The following is a 17116-nucleotide window of genomic DNA, read 5'->3' as shown; positions in this document are numbered from 1 at the left end:
TTTGAGAAAACAGAAGAGGAGGAAAAGTATAGAAGAGCGTGGAAATTACAGACTAAACAGAAAAATGACACTTACTTAATATCAACTTTTAAACAACAGATAACTGTAGCAGATGGAATAATGCCATGCAGCCTGAGATTTTCAGTATTGTCCTTTAAAGCACTAACCTGATTCCCAAAACATGCCTATCATTATGCTTCTAAATAAAAGTAAAACAAATCATCCTTGGATAACATACACCTAATCTCCTGACCTTTACTCATTCCTTTAAGTGTCCTAGTCAGGAAGCGAGCCAATGTAAGTACAGTGAGATGTATTTAAATGATCCAAACTTCTTAATGCAAGCCTCATTTTATCTAAAAGGTTGCATCTTTTGAAGCCATTAGGATGGCATGTTTGAATTCTTAGGAAGACTTTAGCTGCTGATTGACAGATGAGAGGGTTGGAAGGGCCTGTCTGGGTCCAAACCTAAGCACTGTTGTGTAATAGTCCCAAAGTTGGCCAAAGTAGATAACTGATGAGTCCTCTATTGCTGGAAGCCTCCAAGCAGCATAAAACCAGCCTATTTACGCTACAGCACTCCCTTGCAGCCCTTTGCTTAGGGGAGCTGCTGAGGGCAAGGAGATACGACTGGAGTGCCTCTGTGCTCTGGTGATCTCTGGCTGCTGCAGTGGAACCTTTTAGATTCTTGAAGTTAGAGCAGCCTTGGGGCTGCTGTAATAATTGATACCAACCCATGCCTCTGCTCCCTCCACCTCGTGTGCCAATCACAGTTTGGTGAAACTGTGGGATTGGGGACTAGACTAGATGCCCCCTGCACAGTCTTCTAACCCTATGATTCTATGAAATCCAAGAATTAGACCCTAGAGGTGACATCTGAAATCCATCTCTAGAAGATGCAATTATATGGCACTGCCAACAGTAAGGCAAAGGAGCTCTTTAAAGTCTATGTTCACAGAACTGGTAGCATAAATAATGGTCTAGCCATGAAAATTCTCTGGCTATTTTACTGTACTAACTATTGTGATGAACTCTTTGGTATTCATGTGACTCAGTATGAGTTCCACTGGGACTAAGTAGCAATTAAGTGGACCTTTATTTGTACTTTTTAACTAAAGGCAATCAAGCCACCAAACTTTCCTGGCTGTTGTCTTGTAGTTCTCAAGTAAACACACCATATCAGATCAAGGAAAGGATAAAAATAACTACAAAACATGTCTTACATTTTCTTCTTTATTCAGGAGAGTACAATGGTGAGCAAATGAAAAGGTTCCACATCTCTTTCAGCTCTTCAGTAGCTTTGTGCTTCTTTTGTCTCACTTTATGGAGACAGTAACTGTTGGAGGGACAATCATATGTAACAACTACTGCGGATCTTGCCTTGTACATGTCAGCTGGATTGCCAAAGAATAAAATAATTACATCATCATAGACCCATGAAAAACATACAGATTATCTCAGGCAACAGGTGTTTTAGAGTAAAAAAGATTACATTCTAGAGCTACATGAAGCTAATCACACAGGTGTACAGATGTCACATACTTCTGCAGACACAAACTTAAACTCATTCATGGCATATGGCACAGTCTTTTACTCCTGATAAGATTTCACCAGAATCCACATGAGGAGCACAGTTATGAGGACAATCATGAAGTTGAGGAAAAGCTCTTGTGTGGATCGGTCCATTTTCAGGAATGATCAGGGGAAGCACAGAGGCTAACAGCTGAAGCAAAGGGAAACCCTCAGGGAATCCGCCAAGAGTGTCCTTGAGATCAGCCTCCAGGACAGAGTCTCGCCTGAAAAAAACACACCAACAGAACAGACACATGAAGCTAGGAAGCCTAACAGCTATATATATATTACTAGAAGTAAATGTTATTTCTATTGCTAAAAGTTAGTGTGTGCTGCAGAAGTTAAAAAGCAAAGAGTATCTCTACCAGCTTATCACCTTCTTTGATTTCCACCATTTGAGAAAACATGTTCTCAGTGTCACCCCAAAATACATCTCACATAACAAGCAATCCTTGGACGTCAGCTTTGACTTGCACAGTTATTTTTTTTTTAAAAACTTCTGCCATATTCTTTTGAAGTGATACTTACTGCAAACATATTACTATTAAAAATTACTAGCATTCAATTTTTTCTCTGATATTCAAATCTTAAACTCTATAATAGTTACATCTCTCTCTCTCTCTCTTCATTCCCTAATAGTAGGTTTACTTTAATGCTGCAAGTATAACTTGTAAGAATCACTAAATTCAATCTTTCTTTGCAGTTATTGGAAGAGAAAACAACTTGAAGGATTTTTGTTATGACTAAAAAGGGAGAGGCAGAGTTATATAGTTTTGTTTCTGAAAAACATCAAAATTCATGGGCTAATGCTAGTAAATTAAATAGGATTTTCTCTGAACTCTTCTGACTCTCCTGCATTTTCAAGTGGCTACAGTTCTCTTAAGTAGTAATGCCTTTTGAGATATATTCCAAAACTTTTAATCAGCTATTGTTTTTGTGTGATTGACTTTAATCACAGAAAGTTCAGATTTGTGTATGTTTCTCAGGACACACATGGAGAAGTGAAAACGTTTGTGACGAGTACCCTGCTGCCTAATCCTATTTGTATGCTGTGTAATAAAAATGAAAACTTTTTTAAAAAATAAAGAGAGAAATAAGCTCTGGGCAAAAAAAGAAATGCAGCCATGCAAACAAACTCTTAAAGGAGAAGCTAGATTCGAAAGTAACATCTATGATGAAAACAAGAGCAAGTTCAGTATCATACCATAATAAAGACAGAAGGCTTTAACTGGACATTGTCTTAGTTTACTAATGAAATATTAAAAACTCAATACATGGTAATGCAGTTATACAAATTCCCATGTCCTCATGTTTCTCTGTCAGCTTCATATTTTATTTGTACAAAGGAAAAGTAGATCTAAAAAGTAGCCCATGATTTACCTGAAGAGGATAAATGAAACGGTATTACAGCTTCTGGAACCCTAGGTCAATCAGATATTATTTCTTCCTCAGCTTCTGCTTAGCTCCCAGTGCAGTCTGGATTCCCAGTCTCTGGGTTGGAACTAAAGTAGTCAGAGGGAGGAGAGCAACAAGTGTATTGGCAACAAAAGTGATGACATCACCAACTAAATATTTTAAAAAGGCTATGCTGGGCCTCAGGATTCAGTTAGGGCTATTTATGCATTTGGGCATATGGATGGATTTACATATGACCATTTCATTTCTTCCTCTGATGAGTTGCTTTAATGTTAAAGACATGTGCAAACCCACTGGAACCAACTGGATTTTACAAACGTTTCTTTTGTGCTTCAAATTCACCAGTTAAGATCTTCATCCGTAATGTAAAAACCGGTGTTTGAAATATTCCATATTCATTTTCTGGATCTGTACATGATGCTTTCCAGTCTTTAGCAACTGAACAAAGTCCAGACTACATCGTTTACTTTACAAGCACAGGCACCTGTTGCTGGCTTACATAGTTATTATAGTCTCAACAACTTCTCATGTTCTTATACATTTAGTCTCAGAGAGACAGCTAGAGCAAAATATTTTTGCACTTGGATATGCAGTAATTAAATAAAATAATATTTACTGGACATAAGGATTTGGGAATAAATTAAAGTATTTGAAAATCATGGTCAGTTGCATTAGCCATGCCCCATTAACTGCCTCTCCTGCACTCTGCCTATTAGCCCATTTCCCTGGGAACTTCTCTTACATTCTAACCCCCTGAGCTACTTGAAAGAGTTGCCAGTAAAAAAATTGCAATAAAATATTTTCTCATCAAATGTGGAATTTCTCCCCCTAAATTACACTGCTCTGAGGTCCACCCAACTTATATTGCCCACCTTACCTTAGCTTTGCTCCTTGGCAGTTGTAAAAATGGACACACGTCAACAAAAAATATTATTAAAATACAGAAAAGCATTTTTATCAAATAAATACATTTGAAAGAGACTATAACAGTGTGACATAATACAGAATTGGGGCAAGATTCTACCATCCTCACTCCATTGGGCCAAATTCAGACACCTCAATTACACTGAATATCTTACTCCACAAATATTTCTATTAAGTCAATGCAACCACTATTGAATAAGGAGCTACCCAACATGAGTCAGGGTATCAGCATCTGGTTCAAGTTAGGAAGGATATTCAAATCGGTCCCTTACAATTATTTCCAAAAACTACATACTGTGGATTACGCAAATTATTTCTAAATTCATACGACTGTTGTGCATTTAAATTCATAACCGTAATGTTTCACTAACTTTTTGCATTTAATAGCTACTGACTCCAGGTTGTACTCCATAATTTACTGACATTATTTCAGAACAAGTAATACAGTTCCATCCAAGTCACACAACTAACCACCAGCCCAGCCCATAGGAGAGGATGGGGGAATTTGAGATACCCACGCTGCAGTTTCCACATGGCACCAAAGAGAAATGTAGAACTGACTCAGAATGAAACAGTTCAGGTCACTTCAACACACTGAAATATTTTGATTAGCATCAAACCAGCCCAAAACAAAATATTTCATTTTTGGTTTTTCCCAAAGGGAAAAATTGAAATTGAAAATTTTTGGTGAAATTGAAATTTTTATTTGCCAGAAACTATATTTTGCATCAAAAATCATAATGATGGTAAAAGCAACTCTAGCCACCACCCTCATCTCCACTTCTGTGCAGCTCACTATGCCTGAAATTCCTTTCCTGATTTGGCCTTCCATCCTTTCTGCTTTAAACCACAGTTCCTTTAAGATCTCTATAAAACCTAGCCCTCTCTTCCTTCAGGTGTTAATGAAACACACAATATTATAAATGTGGAACTAACCAGTCACATGCTAAACATCACCACTTCTTTTGCATCCCTTCCTTTATTTCTATAGTGTCTAAATAGGATCAGATCCTTCACTCTTACTTGTGTGGTGTAGGACCTTACTCAGTGAGCTTTCGCTGGGACTGCTTATGGAATAAACTACTAGTCAATGCAGATAAGGTTGACAGAATCTGATTTTAAGGTCCAATTCTGCAATCAGAGGCACACAAGTCAAGGCTTATGCCTGCATGGAGTCCTGCTAGCAAGATTGGGGCTTTACATTGTAAACTTTCCAGAGCAGGGAACTTGCCCATATATATGATTGTCTAGAACATATCAGGCATGCTTTTTGGCACTATACAAAATATAATTCAATAACACTCTAATTAGGGCTTTCTGCTTTATATGTTCATCAAGATAGAAGGAATTTATTTTTCCTCCTGCAATGGACAACGTTGAGACAACTCATTTGACAGAACTTTTTATATCACCACAAGACACAGCTGGCAAAGGAAGAACATTTTTGAGTGGCAGATACAGTCCATAGTAACTTTAGAAGAGACAAACTACTGTATCACATTTAGATTTTGTGCCATCTGGCAGGATACCTAAAAGGCTTGCAAAAAGACCTTAAGCTTAATTAGCGCCATGTTAGATATTATTAAGATGGGGAACATTCATTGACTTGAACTGTGAAAGAAAAAAATCATGCAATGTTTGGCACTTTTTCTGACTTATGTATGCCACAGCTTAGAGTATACAATCTAAAATCGCCATAGGGTCAACCTCTGAGCCATCTCTCTAAGCTATATCCTTGCTCTTTATGAAGTGTGAAAGACCTTAAAGGCAGTAGCAAAAGAGGATGCTTTATTTAATCTAGTGAAAGCAGCATGCATCCGACGAAGTGGGTATTCACCCACGAAAGCTCATGCTCCAATACATCTGTTAGTCTATAAGGTGCCACAGGACTCTTTGCTGCTTTTACAGATCCAGACAAACATGGCTACCCCTCTGATACTTAATCTAGTGAGTTAACCTCATCTAATGACTAAGGGAAAGAGGATGGAAGGCAAAGGATGAGGTAAATGATTATATTTTAAATATAAAGCTGGGTTTTGTTGGCCAGTTGATTTTCTTTTGACAGATTTGGTTGTTCTAACATTTCACATACATCCTGGCAAAGTTCCCTCCCCATGCCTTACATATTCAAACTTAAGGCTCTGGTCTATATTTAAAGTTGCTGTGTCTGTCTCAAATTCTTTCTAGACTACACATCAAGTACCATGCAATCTTTCCAAGTAATTCTTATATAACGAGGCTGCATTCATTGTTGCAGTGGAGACTGTCTTAAGACTTCTTAATAAAAATCTCATTAATAGTTTTTTTTAAGTGTCAGTGTCTGGGCAATGGTGGCCTTGGACTCTCTGTTCTTAGTGTAACAGAAGTGTATTGCCAAAAGATCCACTTGATAAAATGACCTCTTACTATATACACAAAGGTAAACATGAAGCAGTTGGGTAAGGTACATAAATCACTGGGGTGTGTATGTTGCATATAGTTACCATGTCTGGGTATAAGCGCATAAAAATACCCACCAAGTTAGATGACTCAGCATAGTAACAATCAGCAAGAGGTCTCTGAATTTGCTTTGACAATTAAAAGACATTCTAAGCTGACAGCACCTCATTATTGAAAAGCCACCGTGTCAATAAGATAAAATAAAGTATTTGTACTTTATAATTTATTGACTGGTCCATTTGATTCCATTATGTATTAATAATTGGAGATATACCTATCTCCTAGAACTGGAAGGGACCTTGAAAGGTCATCAAGTCCAGCCCCCTGCCTTCATTAGCAGGACCAAGTACTGATTTTTGCACTAGATTCTTAAGTGGCCCCCTCAAAGATTGAGCTCTCCACCCTGGGTTTAGTAGGCTAATGCTCAAACCACTGAGCTATCCCTCCCCTCCATAAATGTAGCCTCATAAACCTGTAAGCCTCACAATTAGGGCCGAACCCTGCTCCCACTGAAGTCAATAACAAAACTCCCATAAACTCCAAAAGAAACATGAGCAGGCCCTTAGTGTTTGCCACTCACCCTCTCTCTCCTTCAGGAAGCTACTCAAAAATCCTCTCGGTGCATGAGGCATTACAGTTTCAAAGACCACTGCCCACTTGATGATGTCCCTTCTCTTCTGTTCTGTTCTCTAGCTGTTTGGTTCTGACCTGTGCTACCAGGGCCAGGCCCTGTCCCTGTGGAATTTAGGAGTAAGTGGCAAGGTGATGTGGTGGGAGGGGAAGCAGCAGCAGTAATTTTAACAGACTGGATTTGTGAGGACCCACCCAGTGGGGTATACTCCACTGGTTGACGGAGAAATAGCAAATTCCAACATTCACTAAGAGCAAAGGCAGGAGAGGGAAGGAGTTGTCTTTCTCCCTCATCGATCGCATGCATCCTTAGCACCAGCCCTGCTCTGGCTACCACCAAGAGCTAGTCATAAAACCAACATTTTTCTCATGAGAAACTTCAGGTGAAAAATCTAGGTTCAAAATTTTTTGGGTTTCCTTCAGGAAGTTCTGAATCAATTTGTAAGGAAAATGTTTGTTTAGAATCAACATTTTTAAACAGAACAACAATTTTCATTTCATTTAAACTCAGAATGTCATTTCATTTTTCAGTTTTAAGAAGAAATAACTTTTTATGTCAAAATAATTTAACTGAGTATGAGGCCAGAAGGGACCACTATATCATCTAGTTTGACCTCCTGTATACATAGACCATTAATTTTCACCCCGACACCCCCATATTGAGCCTAGAGATTTTAGTTAGATCAAAACATTTCAGTCCTCACGAGACTTAACCATGTGCCACAAGCAAAGAGTGGGAGAGAGCAAAGCACCACCAAAGAAACGAAAATTGTCATTTCCAATCAACACTTCATCATAACGTTGTTTTGCCTCATTTTTTTAAACTGAAAAGCCAAAAGGAATCAACATTTTAAGTCAAAATGAAAAATTGTTGTTGCATTTAGAAAGGTCAGTTCCAAATGAAACTTTTAGTTTGAGCTTTTCCATGAGAAAAATAATTTTTTAAATCAGAATTGACATTTTCCTGTGAAAAATGTTGGTTTCAACTTTCTGCACAAAATTGTTTGACCAGCTCTACTGACATGCAAGCCTGAGGCTGCTCCTCTGCCTCTCAAGCCCCACTCTCATGATCCTCACCTCGGGTCGGGGAAGCAGTGCTGCTGCCTCTGGGCAGAGTACTCAGAGTATGGTGAGGAGTGGGAAGGAAGAGAAGCACTTGCAGCACAACCCACCCCCTCCTCACTTCAGCAGGCAAGGCCATAGGCACCAACTCTGTGGGTGCTCTGGGGCTCAAGCACTCACGGAAAAAAGATAGTAGGTGCTCAGAAGCCACCAGCCACAGCTGTTCAGTGGGGCCACCAATCAGCTGTTTGGCTGCTGGCAGGAGGCGCTCAGGGGAGGGAGGAGAGCAGCAATCTGCAAGTGGGATGGGGTCTCAGCAAAGGGGGTGGAGCGGGACGGGAAGAGGCAGAATGAGAGTGGGGTCTCGGGGGAGGGGACAGAGCAGGGGCAGGAAGAGGTGAAGCAAGGGTGGGGCTTCAGGGGAAGGGGCAGAGTGGGGGTGGAGCACCCACAGGAAAAATAAAAGTCAGCGCCTGTCGCCATAGCACCCCTCCATCACCATTGCAATAGCATCTCCATTCTGACCCAAGATCTATCATTCCCCAGCATTAGCTATCCCCTCCTGAGGACCTTCTACCGTCTTTCAGCACCATTTCCCCCCATCACCACCACCTATGGTTTCTTATCATGATCCATAAGCTTTTACAGCTGCAAAGGATTGTGCGATATAATTGATCATAAGATGATTTTTTTTAAATCACTGTTTAAATCAGATTAAACAGGGTCAAGAACCACTGATAGCATATTTTAGAAGTCAAATATACAAAATACTGGTCTTTAAAATTCTGTAGATAGCCTGTTTCATTCTCCTACTATACACTAGTTGGAATCTAAATATTATGTACCAAGTCTTGTAGTCCTTGGTTTTCATGGACATTTTTATTGAATAAGGACTACAAGATTTGTCCCAGAAGTTGTAATAGTTCACAGATTCATCGATTCCAAGGCAAGAAGGGACACTGTGATCATCTAGTCTGACCTCCTATATAAGAGAAGAAGAGGCAAAGAGACATATTTTAAAAATTGGAAGTTAAATCCAACTGAGGAAAATAGAAAGAAGCATAAACTCTAGTAAGTCAAGTGTAAAGGTACAATTAGGCAGGTGAAAAAGGAATTTGAAGAACAATTAGCAAAAGACCCAAAGCTAGAAGCAACAATTTTTAAGTACATCAGAAACAGGAAGCTGGCTAAACAACCAATGGGGTGACTGGACAATCGAGATGCTAAAGGAGCACTCCAGGAAAATAAGGTCATTGCAGAGAAACTAAATGAATTCTTTGCATCGATCTTCACGGCTGAGGATGTGAGGGAGATTCCCACACGTGAGCCATTCTTTTTAAGGGACAAATCTGGGAACTGTCCCACATTGAGGTATCAATAGAGGAGGTTTTGGAACAATTTGATAAATTAAACAGTAATAAGTCAGCAGGGCCAGATGTTATTCACCCAAGAGTTCTAAAGGAACTCAAATATGAAGTAAAAATCTTAAGCGAATCCACATGTTCCATAGAATCTCTATGGATAGAAATTTCATGCTCTAATAAAAATATAACATTAGGGATCTATTATCAACCACCTGACCAGGACAGTAATAGTGATGATGAAATGCTAAGGGAAATTAGAGAGGCTATCAAAATTAAGAACCCAATAATAGTCGGGGATTTCAACTATCCCCATATTGACTGGGAACATTTCACTTCAGGACGAAATGCAGAGATAAAATTTCTCGATACTTTAAATGACTGCTTCATAGAGCAGCTGGTACGGGAACCCACAAGGGGAGAGGCAACTCTAGATTTAATCCTGAGTGGAGCGCAGGAGCTGGTCCAAGAGGTAACTATAGCAGGACTGCTAGGAAATAGTGATCATAATACAATAGCATTCAGCATCCCTGTGGTGGGAAGAACATCTCAACAGCCCAACACTGTGGCATTTAATTTCAACAGGGAGAACTATGCAAAAATGAGGGGGTTAGTTAAACAGAAGTTAAAAGGTATAGTGACTAAAGTGAAAGCCCTGCAAGCTGCATGGGCGCTTTTTAAAGACACCATAAAAGAGGCCCAACTTCAATGTATACCCCAAATTAAGAAACACAGTAAAAGAACTAAAAAAGAGCCACCATGGCTTAACAACCATGTAAAAGAAGCAGTGAGAGATAAAAAGACTTCCTTTAAAAAGTGGAAGTCAAATCCTAGTGAGACAAATAGAAAGGAGCATAAACACTGCCAAATTAAGTGCAAGAGTATAATAAGAAAAGCCAAAGAGGAGTTTGAAGAACGGCTAGCCAAAAACTCCAAAGGTAATAACAAAATGTTTTTTAAGTACATCAGAAGCAGTAAGCCCGCTAAACAACCAGTGGAGCCCCTTGATGATCGAGATACAAAAGGAGCGCTTAAAGATGATATAGTCATTGCGGAGAAACTAAATGGATTCTTTGCTTCAGTCTTCACAGCTGAGGATGTTAGGGAGATTCCCAAACCTGAGCCGGCTTTTGTAGGTGACAAATCTGAGGAACTGTCACAGATTAAAGTGTCACTAGAGGAGGTTTTGGAATTAATTGATAAACTCAACATTAACAAGTCACCGGGACCAGATGACATTCACCCAAGAGTTCTGAAAGAACTCAAATGTGAAATTGCGGAACTATTAACTAAGATTTGTAACCTGTCCTTTAAATCGGCTTCGGTACCCAGTGACTGGAAGTTAGCTAATGTAACGCCAATATTTAAAAAGGGCTCTAGAGGTGATCCCGGCAATTACAGACTGATAAGTCTAACGTCGGTACCAGGCAAATTAGTTGAAACAATAGCTAAGAATAAAATTGTCAGACACATAGAAAAACATAAACTGTTGAGCAATAGTCAACATGGTTTCTGTGAAGGGAAATCGTGTCTTACTAATCTATTAGAGTTCTTTGAAGGGGTCAACAAACATGTGGACAAGGGGGATCCAGTGGACATAGTGTACTTAGATTTCCAGAAAGCCTTTGACAAGGTCCCTCACTAAAGGCTGTGATGTAAATTAAGCTGTCATGGGATAAAAGGGAAGGTCCTTTCATGGATTGAGAACTGGTTAAAAGATAGGGAACAAAGGGTAGGAATTAATGGTAAATTCTCTGAATGGAGAGGGGTAACTAGTGGTGTTCCCCAAGGGTCAGTCCTAGGACCAATCCTACTCAATTTATTCATAAATGATCTGGAGAAAGGGGTAAACAGTGAGGTGGCAAAGTTTGCAGATGATACTAAACTACTCAAGATAGTTAAGACCAAAGCAGACTGTGAAGAACTTCAAAAAGATCTCACAAAACTAAGTGATTGGGCAACAAAATGGCAAATGAAATTTAATGTGGATAAATGTAAAGTAATGCACATTGAAAAAAATAACCCCAACTATACATACAATATAATGGGGGCTAATTTAGCTACAACGAGTCAGGAAAAAGATCTTGGAGTCATCGTGGACAGTTCTCTGAAGATGTCCACGCAGTGTGCTGAGGCGGTCAAAAAAGCAAACAGGATGTTAGGAATCATTAAAAAGGGGATAGAGAATAAGACTGAGAATATATTATTGCCCTTATATAAATCCATGGTACGCCCACATCTTGAATACTGTGTACAGATGTGGTCTCCTCACCTCAAAAAAAATATACTGGCACTAGAAAAAGTTCAGAAAAGGGCAACTAAAATGATTAGGGGTTTGGAGAGGGTCCCATATGAGGAAAGATTAAAGAGGCTAGGACTCTTCAGCTTGGAAAAGAGGAGACTAAGGGGGGATATGATAGAGGTATATAAAATCATGAGTGCGGAGAAAGTGGATAAGGAAAAGTTATTTACTTATTTTCATAATACAAGAACTAGGGGTCATCAAATGAAATTAATAGGCAGCAGGTTTAAAACAAATAAAAGGAAGTCCTTCTTCATGCAGCGCACAGTCAACTTGTGGAACTTCCTACCTGAGAAGGTTGTGAAGGCTAGGACTATAACAGCGTTTAAAAGAGAACTGGATAAATTCACGGTGGTTAAGTCCATAAATGGCTATTAGCCAGGATGGGTAAGGAATGGTGTCCCTAGCCTCTGTTTGTCAGAGGATGGAGATGGATGGCAGGAGAGTGATCATTTGATCATTGCCTGTTAGGTTCACTCCCTCTGGGGCACCTGGCATTGGACACTGTTGGTAGACAGATACTGGGCTAGATGGACCTTTGGCCTGACCCGGTACGGCTGTTCTTATGTTCTTATGTTCTTATAAATATGAAATTGCAGATTTAAATCAGTTTCTGTACCAAATGACTGGAGGATAGCTAATGTGATGTCAATTTTTTTAAAAGGCTCCAGAGGCAGTCCTGGCAAGTACAGGCCAGTAAGCTTGACTTCAGTACCAAGCAAATTGGTTGAAACTAAAGTAAAGGACAGAATTATCAGACACGTAGATTAATGTGATACGTTGGGGAAGAGTAAATACGGCTTTTGTAAAGGGAAATCATGCCTCATCAATCTACTAGAATTCTTTGAGGGGGTCAACAAACATGTGGACAAAGGTAATCCAATGGATATAGCATACTTAGAATTTCAGAAAGCCTTCGACAAGGTCTCTCACCAAAGGCTCTTAAGCAAAGTAAGCATTCCTGGGCTCAGAGGGAAGGTCCTCTCATGGATCAATAACTGGTTAAAAGATAGGAAACAAAGGGCAGGAATAAATGGTCAGTTTTCATAGTGGAAAATAGTGTGTCCCCTAAGGGTCTCTACTGGGACCAGTGCTGTTCATAAATGATCTGGAAAAAAAGGGTAAACAGTGAGGTGGCAAAATTTGCAGATAATACAAAATTACTCAAGATAGTTAAATGCAAAGCTGATTGTGAAGAGTTACAAAGAGATTTCACAAAACTGGGTGACGGGGCAACAAAATGGCAGATGAAATTCAGTGTTGATAAATGCAAAGTAAAGCACGCTGGAAAACATAATCCCAACTATACATACAAAATGATGGGGTCTAGATCAGTGGTTCTCAAACTTGGGCCACCGCTTGATCAGGGAAAGCCCCTGCCGGACTGGGCCAATTTGTTTACCTGCCATGTCCGCAGGTTCAGCCAATCGTGGCTCCCACTGGCTGTGATTCTCTGGTCCAGGCCAATGGGAGCTGCAGGAAGTGGCACAGGCCGAGGGATGGGCAGGCCACCCTTCCTGAAGCCCCCATTGGCCTGGAGCAGTGAACTGCGGCCAGTGGGAGCTGCGATTGGCCGAACCTGCGGACACAGCAGGTAAACAAACTGGCCCGGCCCGCCAGGGGCTTTCCCTGAACAAGCAGAGGCCCAAGTTTGAGAACCACTGGTCTAGATTAAATGTTACCACTAAAGAAAGAGATCTTCAAGTCATTGTGGATAGTTCTCTGAAAACATCCACTCAATGTGCAACAGCAGTAAAAAAAGCAAAGAGAATGTTAGGAACCATCGGAAAGGGATAGATAACAAGACAGAAAATATTATAATGCCACTATATAAATCCATGGTATGCCCACACCTTAAATACTGCGTTCAGTTCTGGTCGCCTCATCTCAAAAAGATGTATTAGAATTGGAAAAAGTACAAAAAAGAGCAACAAAAAGAACTAAGGAACAGGTTCCACATGAGGAGAGATTAAAAAGACTGGGAATGTTCAGTTTAGAACAGTGGTTCTCAAACTTGGGGGTCAGAGAGGGAGAAAAAGATGGGGCTCTCCAGAGAGATTGTTGGAGTGGCCAGAGACAGCGTCACAATGGCCAACTATAGAGTAGTCATGGCAGAAGACACCATTGAAAAAGACAGGGGGATGGAGCGGAACTCTAGAGACAATACAGAGCCAGAATGCTCGGTTGCAGCACATACAGCCTTTAGGGCAGCAGGCAGTGCCGTGCTGTAAACCAGGACCCAGCCATATTCTGCAGCCCTAGACCAGTGGCTCTCAAACTTTCCAGACTATGGGGCCCTTTTCAGGAGCCTGATTTGTCTGTGGACCCCCAAGTTTCACCTCACTTAAAAACAATATGCTAATAAAATCAGACATAAGAATACAAAAGTGTCACATCCACACTATTACTGAAAAATTGCTTACTTTTTCATTTTGACCATATAATTATACACCAACTGGAATATAAATATGGTACTTACATCTCAGTGCATGATATATAGAGAAGTATAAACAAGTCATTGTATGAAATTTTAGTTTGTACTGAGTTCGCTAGTCCTTTTTATGTAGCTTGTTGTAAAACTAGGCAAGTATCTAGAGGAGTTGATGTGCCCCCTGGAAGATCTCTGTGTACAGCTGGTTGAAAGCCACTGCCCTAGACAATACAGGGTACTAGGAACACCAACTCCGCCCTGCTATACGGCTACAGCAGTGTTCCCAGAAGCCATTCTCTTCACAGACTTAAGTTCAGAACAGTGAGATCAGCTACACCTGGGAGCCCAGCTCTTTTGTGGCATCTAAGGCCCCTAATAGCTTGCCACTCATTGTCAGAAGGGCCAAGAACAAGACGAGGCCGAGGCACAGGCTGGCATATACTCATCTGTGACCTGAATTCCCCATCCCCTTGTTGTGTTCTGCCTTCCACTACACGATGTCACTTTCAATCTTGAGTTCTTTCTTTTTCTTTTTTGCACTTTGAATGTTTGTTTCTCTATTGTTCTTTTTTTTTTTTGGTTTGCTATATAATGCAGCGTTTAATAATAAAAACTCTTGAAAATTCATTTATAGAGTCAATGCATTTTACATAGAAAAATCCATAGATTCTAAATAACTCATAGAGCTTTACAAAAGTATCTAGTAGGCACAGACACAAGGTAAAGGCTGCCACAGTGTTCAACTTCTACCGCCCATAAACAACACTGCATTGCTCACAATCCACAGGTTAATGGCTGAATGTATAGCTGCACATTTTCAGCCCTGAGACTCACAGTAGGAGCACAAGGCATCCCCAATAGTATTGCCCCAGCTGTTTCCATTTCCTTTTGGATGCCCTGCTGGCTGCTCAAACTGCTGAGCACGTCTCTGCTCCTCAGCCTCCCACCCATCGCTATGGCTTTCTCCCTTACTCCCACAATCAGTGCAAAAAAACCAACATGCTGCTCTGATCTTCGGCACGGTTTCTTCTCTTGCTTCCAACCTATTCCACAAACAGGGCCATCTTCCTTTCAAAAGGCCAAATGCCCACTCCACAAATGCTGGAACTACTGAGGCAATGGTTAAACAGTTCCTTCCTTCTGTCCAAGCAGCCTGTGAATGGCTTCACTCACCAGGCAAGCAGGGGATAAGCTGGATCTCCCAGGATAACTGGAGCAATGTCCACACCAATAACTGGAGCAGTATCCCGGCCATTAATGTACATGGGGGCAAAGAATCCTTTCTCCATTAAGGTAAATAGACTTGAGTTCAGAAAGATCCTAGCACTGTGCCCCTTTGCAAACAATCCTGCATTTATGTCTGTAAACCTGCTGGGTAGCCAGCCAGCCCGCCCTTGGAGCACCATGGAGGAATAGGCCTTTTCTTTATAAATTCTGCACTCTGGTTGGAGGGGTGACAAATAAGAGGTACCTGGGTCCTGTTAATTGCCCTAATACAGTTTGAGAACCCCATGCATACAAATTCACCAATGATCTCCTGTGCATTATCAAACTTTGTAACCCAGTGCAAGAGTGCCTTTTCATGGCATCATACACCTGCGTGGCAATGGCCCCAATCAGAGGCCACTCAAGACAATATATGTGCCCTGCAAAATTAGCTTATTGAAGCAATTTTATATTACTAAGTATCCATATTTTACTCATCCAGATTAAGTCAGAGGATGTCCCAAGTGTAATCCAAACTAAAACTAAACAGAAGAATTTAAATAAACCAAATTCCTAAAACAATTGCAATACAAAAAATCAAAATAAAACAAAACCCCAAGGATCCTGATGAGGCAGTATCAATAACATATGACCTGCTCACACAGTAAACATCTTTCCTAAAACCAAATAGAATAAATGAACAACGTTTTTCTTAAGCTGCTCATTTTAAAAACACCATTGTATCAGCAGATCAAGTTGAGCAACTTCATGAATTTATTAAAGGAAGTTTACAGTCCAAGGGCTTAATCTCAAACCCATTGAAGTCACTAGACAGACTCTCGTTGACTTCAATGGGCTTTGGACCAGGACCAAGGCCCATAGTACTAAGTCTTTGGAGAAAATCATCCTATTTAGCTAACCGCCTCTCCCAAACAACCCCCCTTGATCATTTCCATCTTACCCATTTCGCTGAATCAAAGGAGCCCTTCTAATTGTGCTCAGTGAATCTCCTAGAGAATCTTCTTTCTGCAGTCTGGCCTGGGAACCTCCTCTCCTCTCCTTCTTCCTGACTTCCAGCATTGCATCAACTATGACAACCTCTTCAGCCACTTGCTACAGTTTGCTTGAGTCTTAGACACCTTGCCCTTCTTATTCTACTCCTGTCTGTCCAAATGCTTTCTTTTATTGGTAGCCCACCGCAGCCCACACTAACATCCCCTGAAGTTCAGTCCGTGGCCTTTTCCAGGGTTGCCTTCTTCTTGTTTGTTTGCTTGTTTTATCTCAACCCATTTGACTTCCTCCTATTTGAATTCTCCCCTGGGTATCACTTGAGACTGAAGCAGAGGAAGATTGTCCATCTGCTAAAACCTTGAGAGGGAATTCTAGCAATCTAATTAAATGTGTCCTGTCTTTCCATGGATATTACACAAGAACACCCTCTTCTTATTTCCCTCCTTTTCCACCAACCCTTGTCCTTCCTCGTTCAATGTGCCACTGGTGCAGGTAATGCACTGCTGGAATGGCTACTCATTAGGCAGCTGAGCCTCAGAAGCTGTCAGTGCAACTCTTTACACTGGAAGAATTTGGTGGCTCTTGAGTATGACATCACACCCATTACTTAACAGAATTTACCAGGGGCAAAAAGAGGAGTGTGATCATCCTTGTAATTTTCTAGATTTTTTCCTTATAATTGTTAGCCATATATTGCGTAACATTAAGGCAATAGTTTGTTGCGGAGATGTAGAACTGCAAGGGTTGCCATCACATTATACA

At 40.5% G+C, this 17116-nt stretch overlaps 1 protein-coding gene across 3 annotated transcripts; it reads right to left on the bottom strand.

Moving 5' to 3' along the window:
- Positions 1–1309: 1309 nt before the first annotated feature.
- Positions 1310–13616, bottom strand: SLN (sarcolipin). Of its 3 annotated transcripts, XM_045011114.1 has the most exons (4): positions 13020–13053; positions 6932–7086; positions 2953–3074; positions 1310–1796 (listed from the first exon to the last, which is right to left on the bottom strand). In XM_045011114.1, the coding sequence occupies exon 4, from the start codon at positions 1684–1686 to the stop codon at positions 1591–1593; it is 96 nt and encodes a 31-aa protein (XP_044867049.1). In that variant the 5' UTR covers positions 1687–1796; positions 2953–3074; positions 6932–7086; positions 13020–13053; the 3' UTR covers positions 1310–1590. The 3 variants fall into 3 exon arrangements, with proteins under 3 accessions (XP_044867049.1, XP_044867133.1, XP_044867201.1); XM_045011198.1 differs by lacking the exons at positions 6932–7086; positions 13020–13053 and adding an exon at positions 13560–13616; XM_045011266.1 differs by lacking the exons at positions 6932–7086; positions 13020–13053 and adding an exon at positions 13109–13160.
- Positions 13617–17116: the final 3500 nt, after the last annotated feature.

Source organism: Mauremys mutica, chromosome 1 (genome assembly GCF_020497125.1).
Source record: "Mauremys mutica isolate MM-2020 ecotype Southern chromosome 1, ASM2049712v1, whole genome shotgun sequence".
NCBI classification, from domain to species: domain Eukaryota; kingdom Metazoa; phylum Chordata; order Testudines; family Geoemydidae; genus Mauremys; species Mauremys mutica.
Note: the sequence above shows the minus strand (reverse complement) of the source record. Positions and strands in the feature narration are given on the sequence as shown.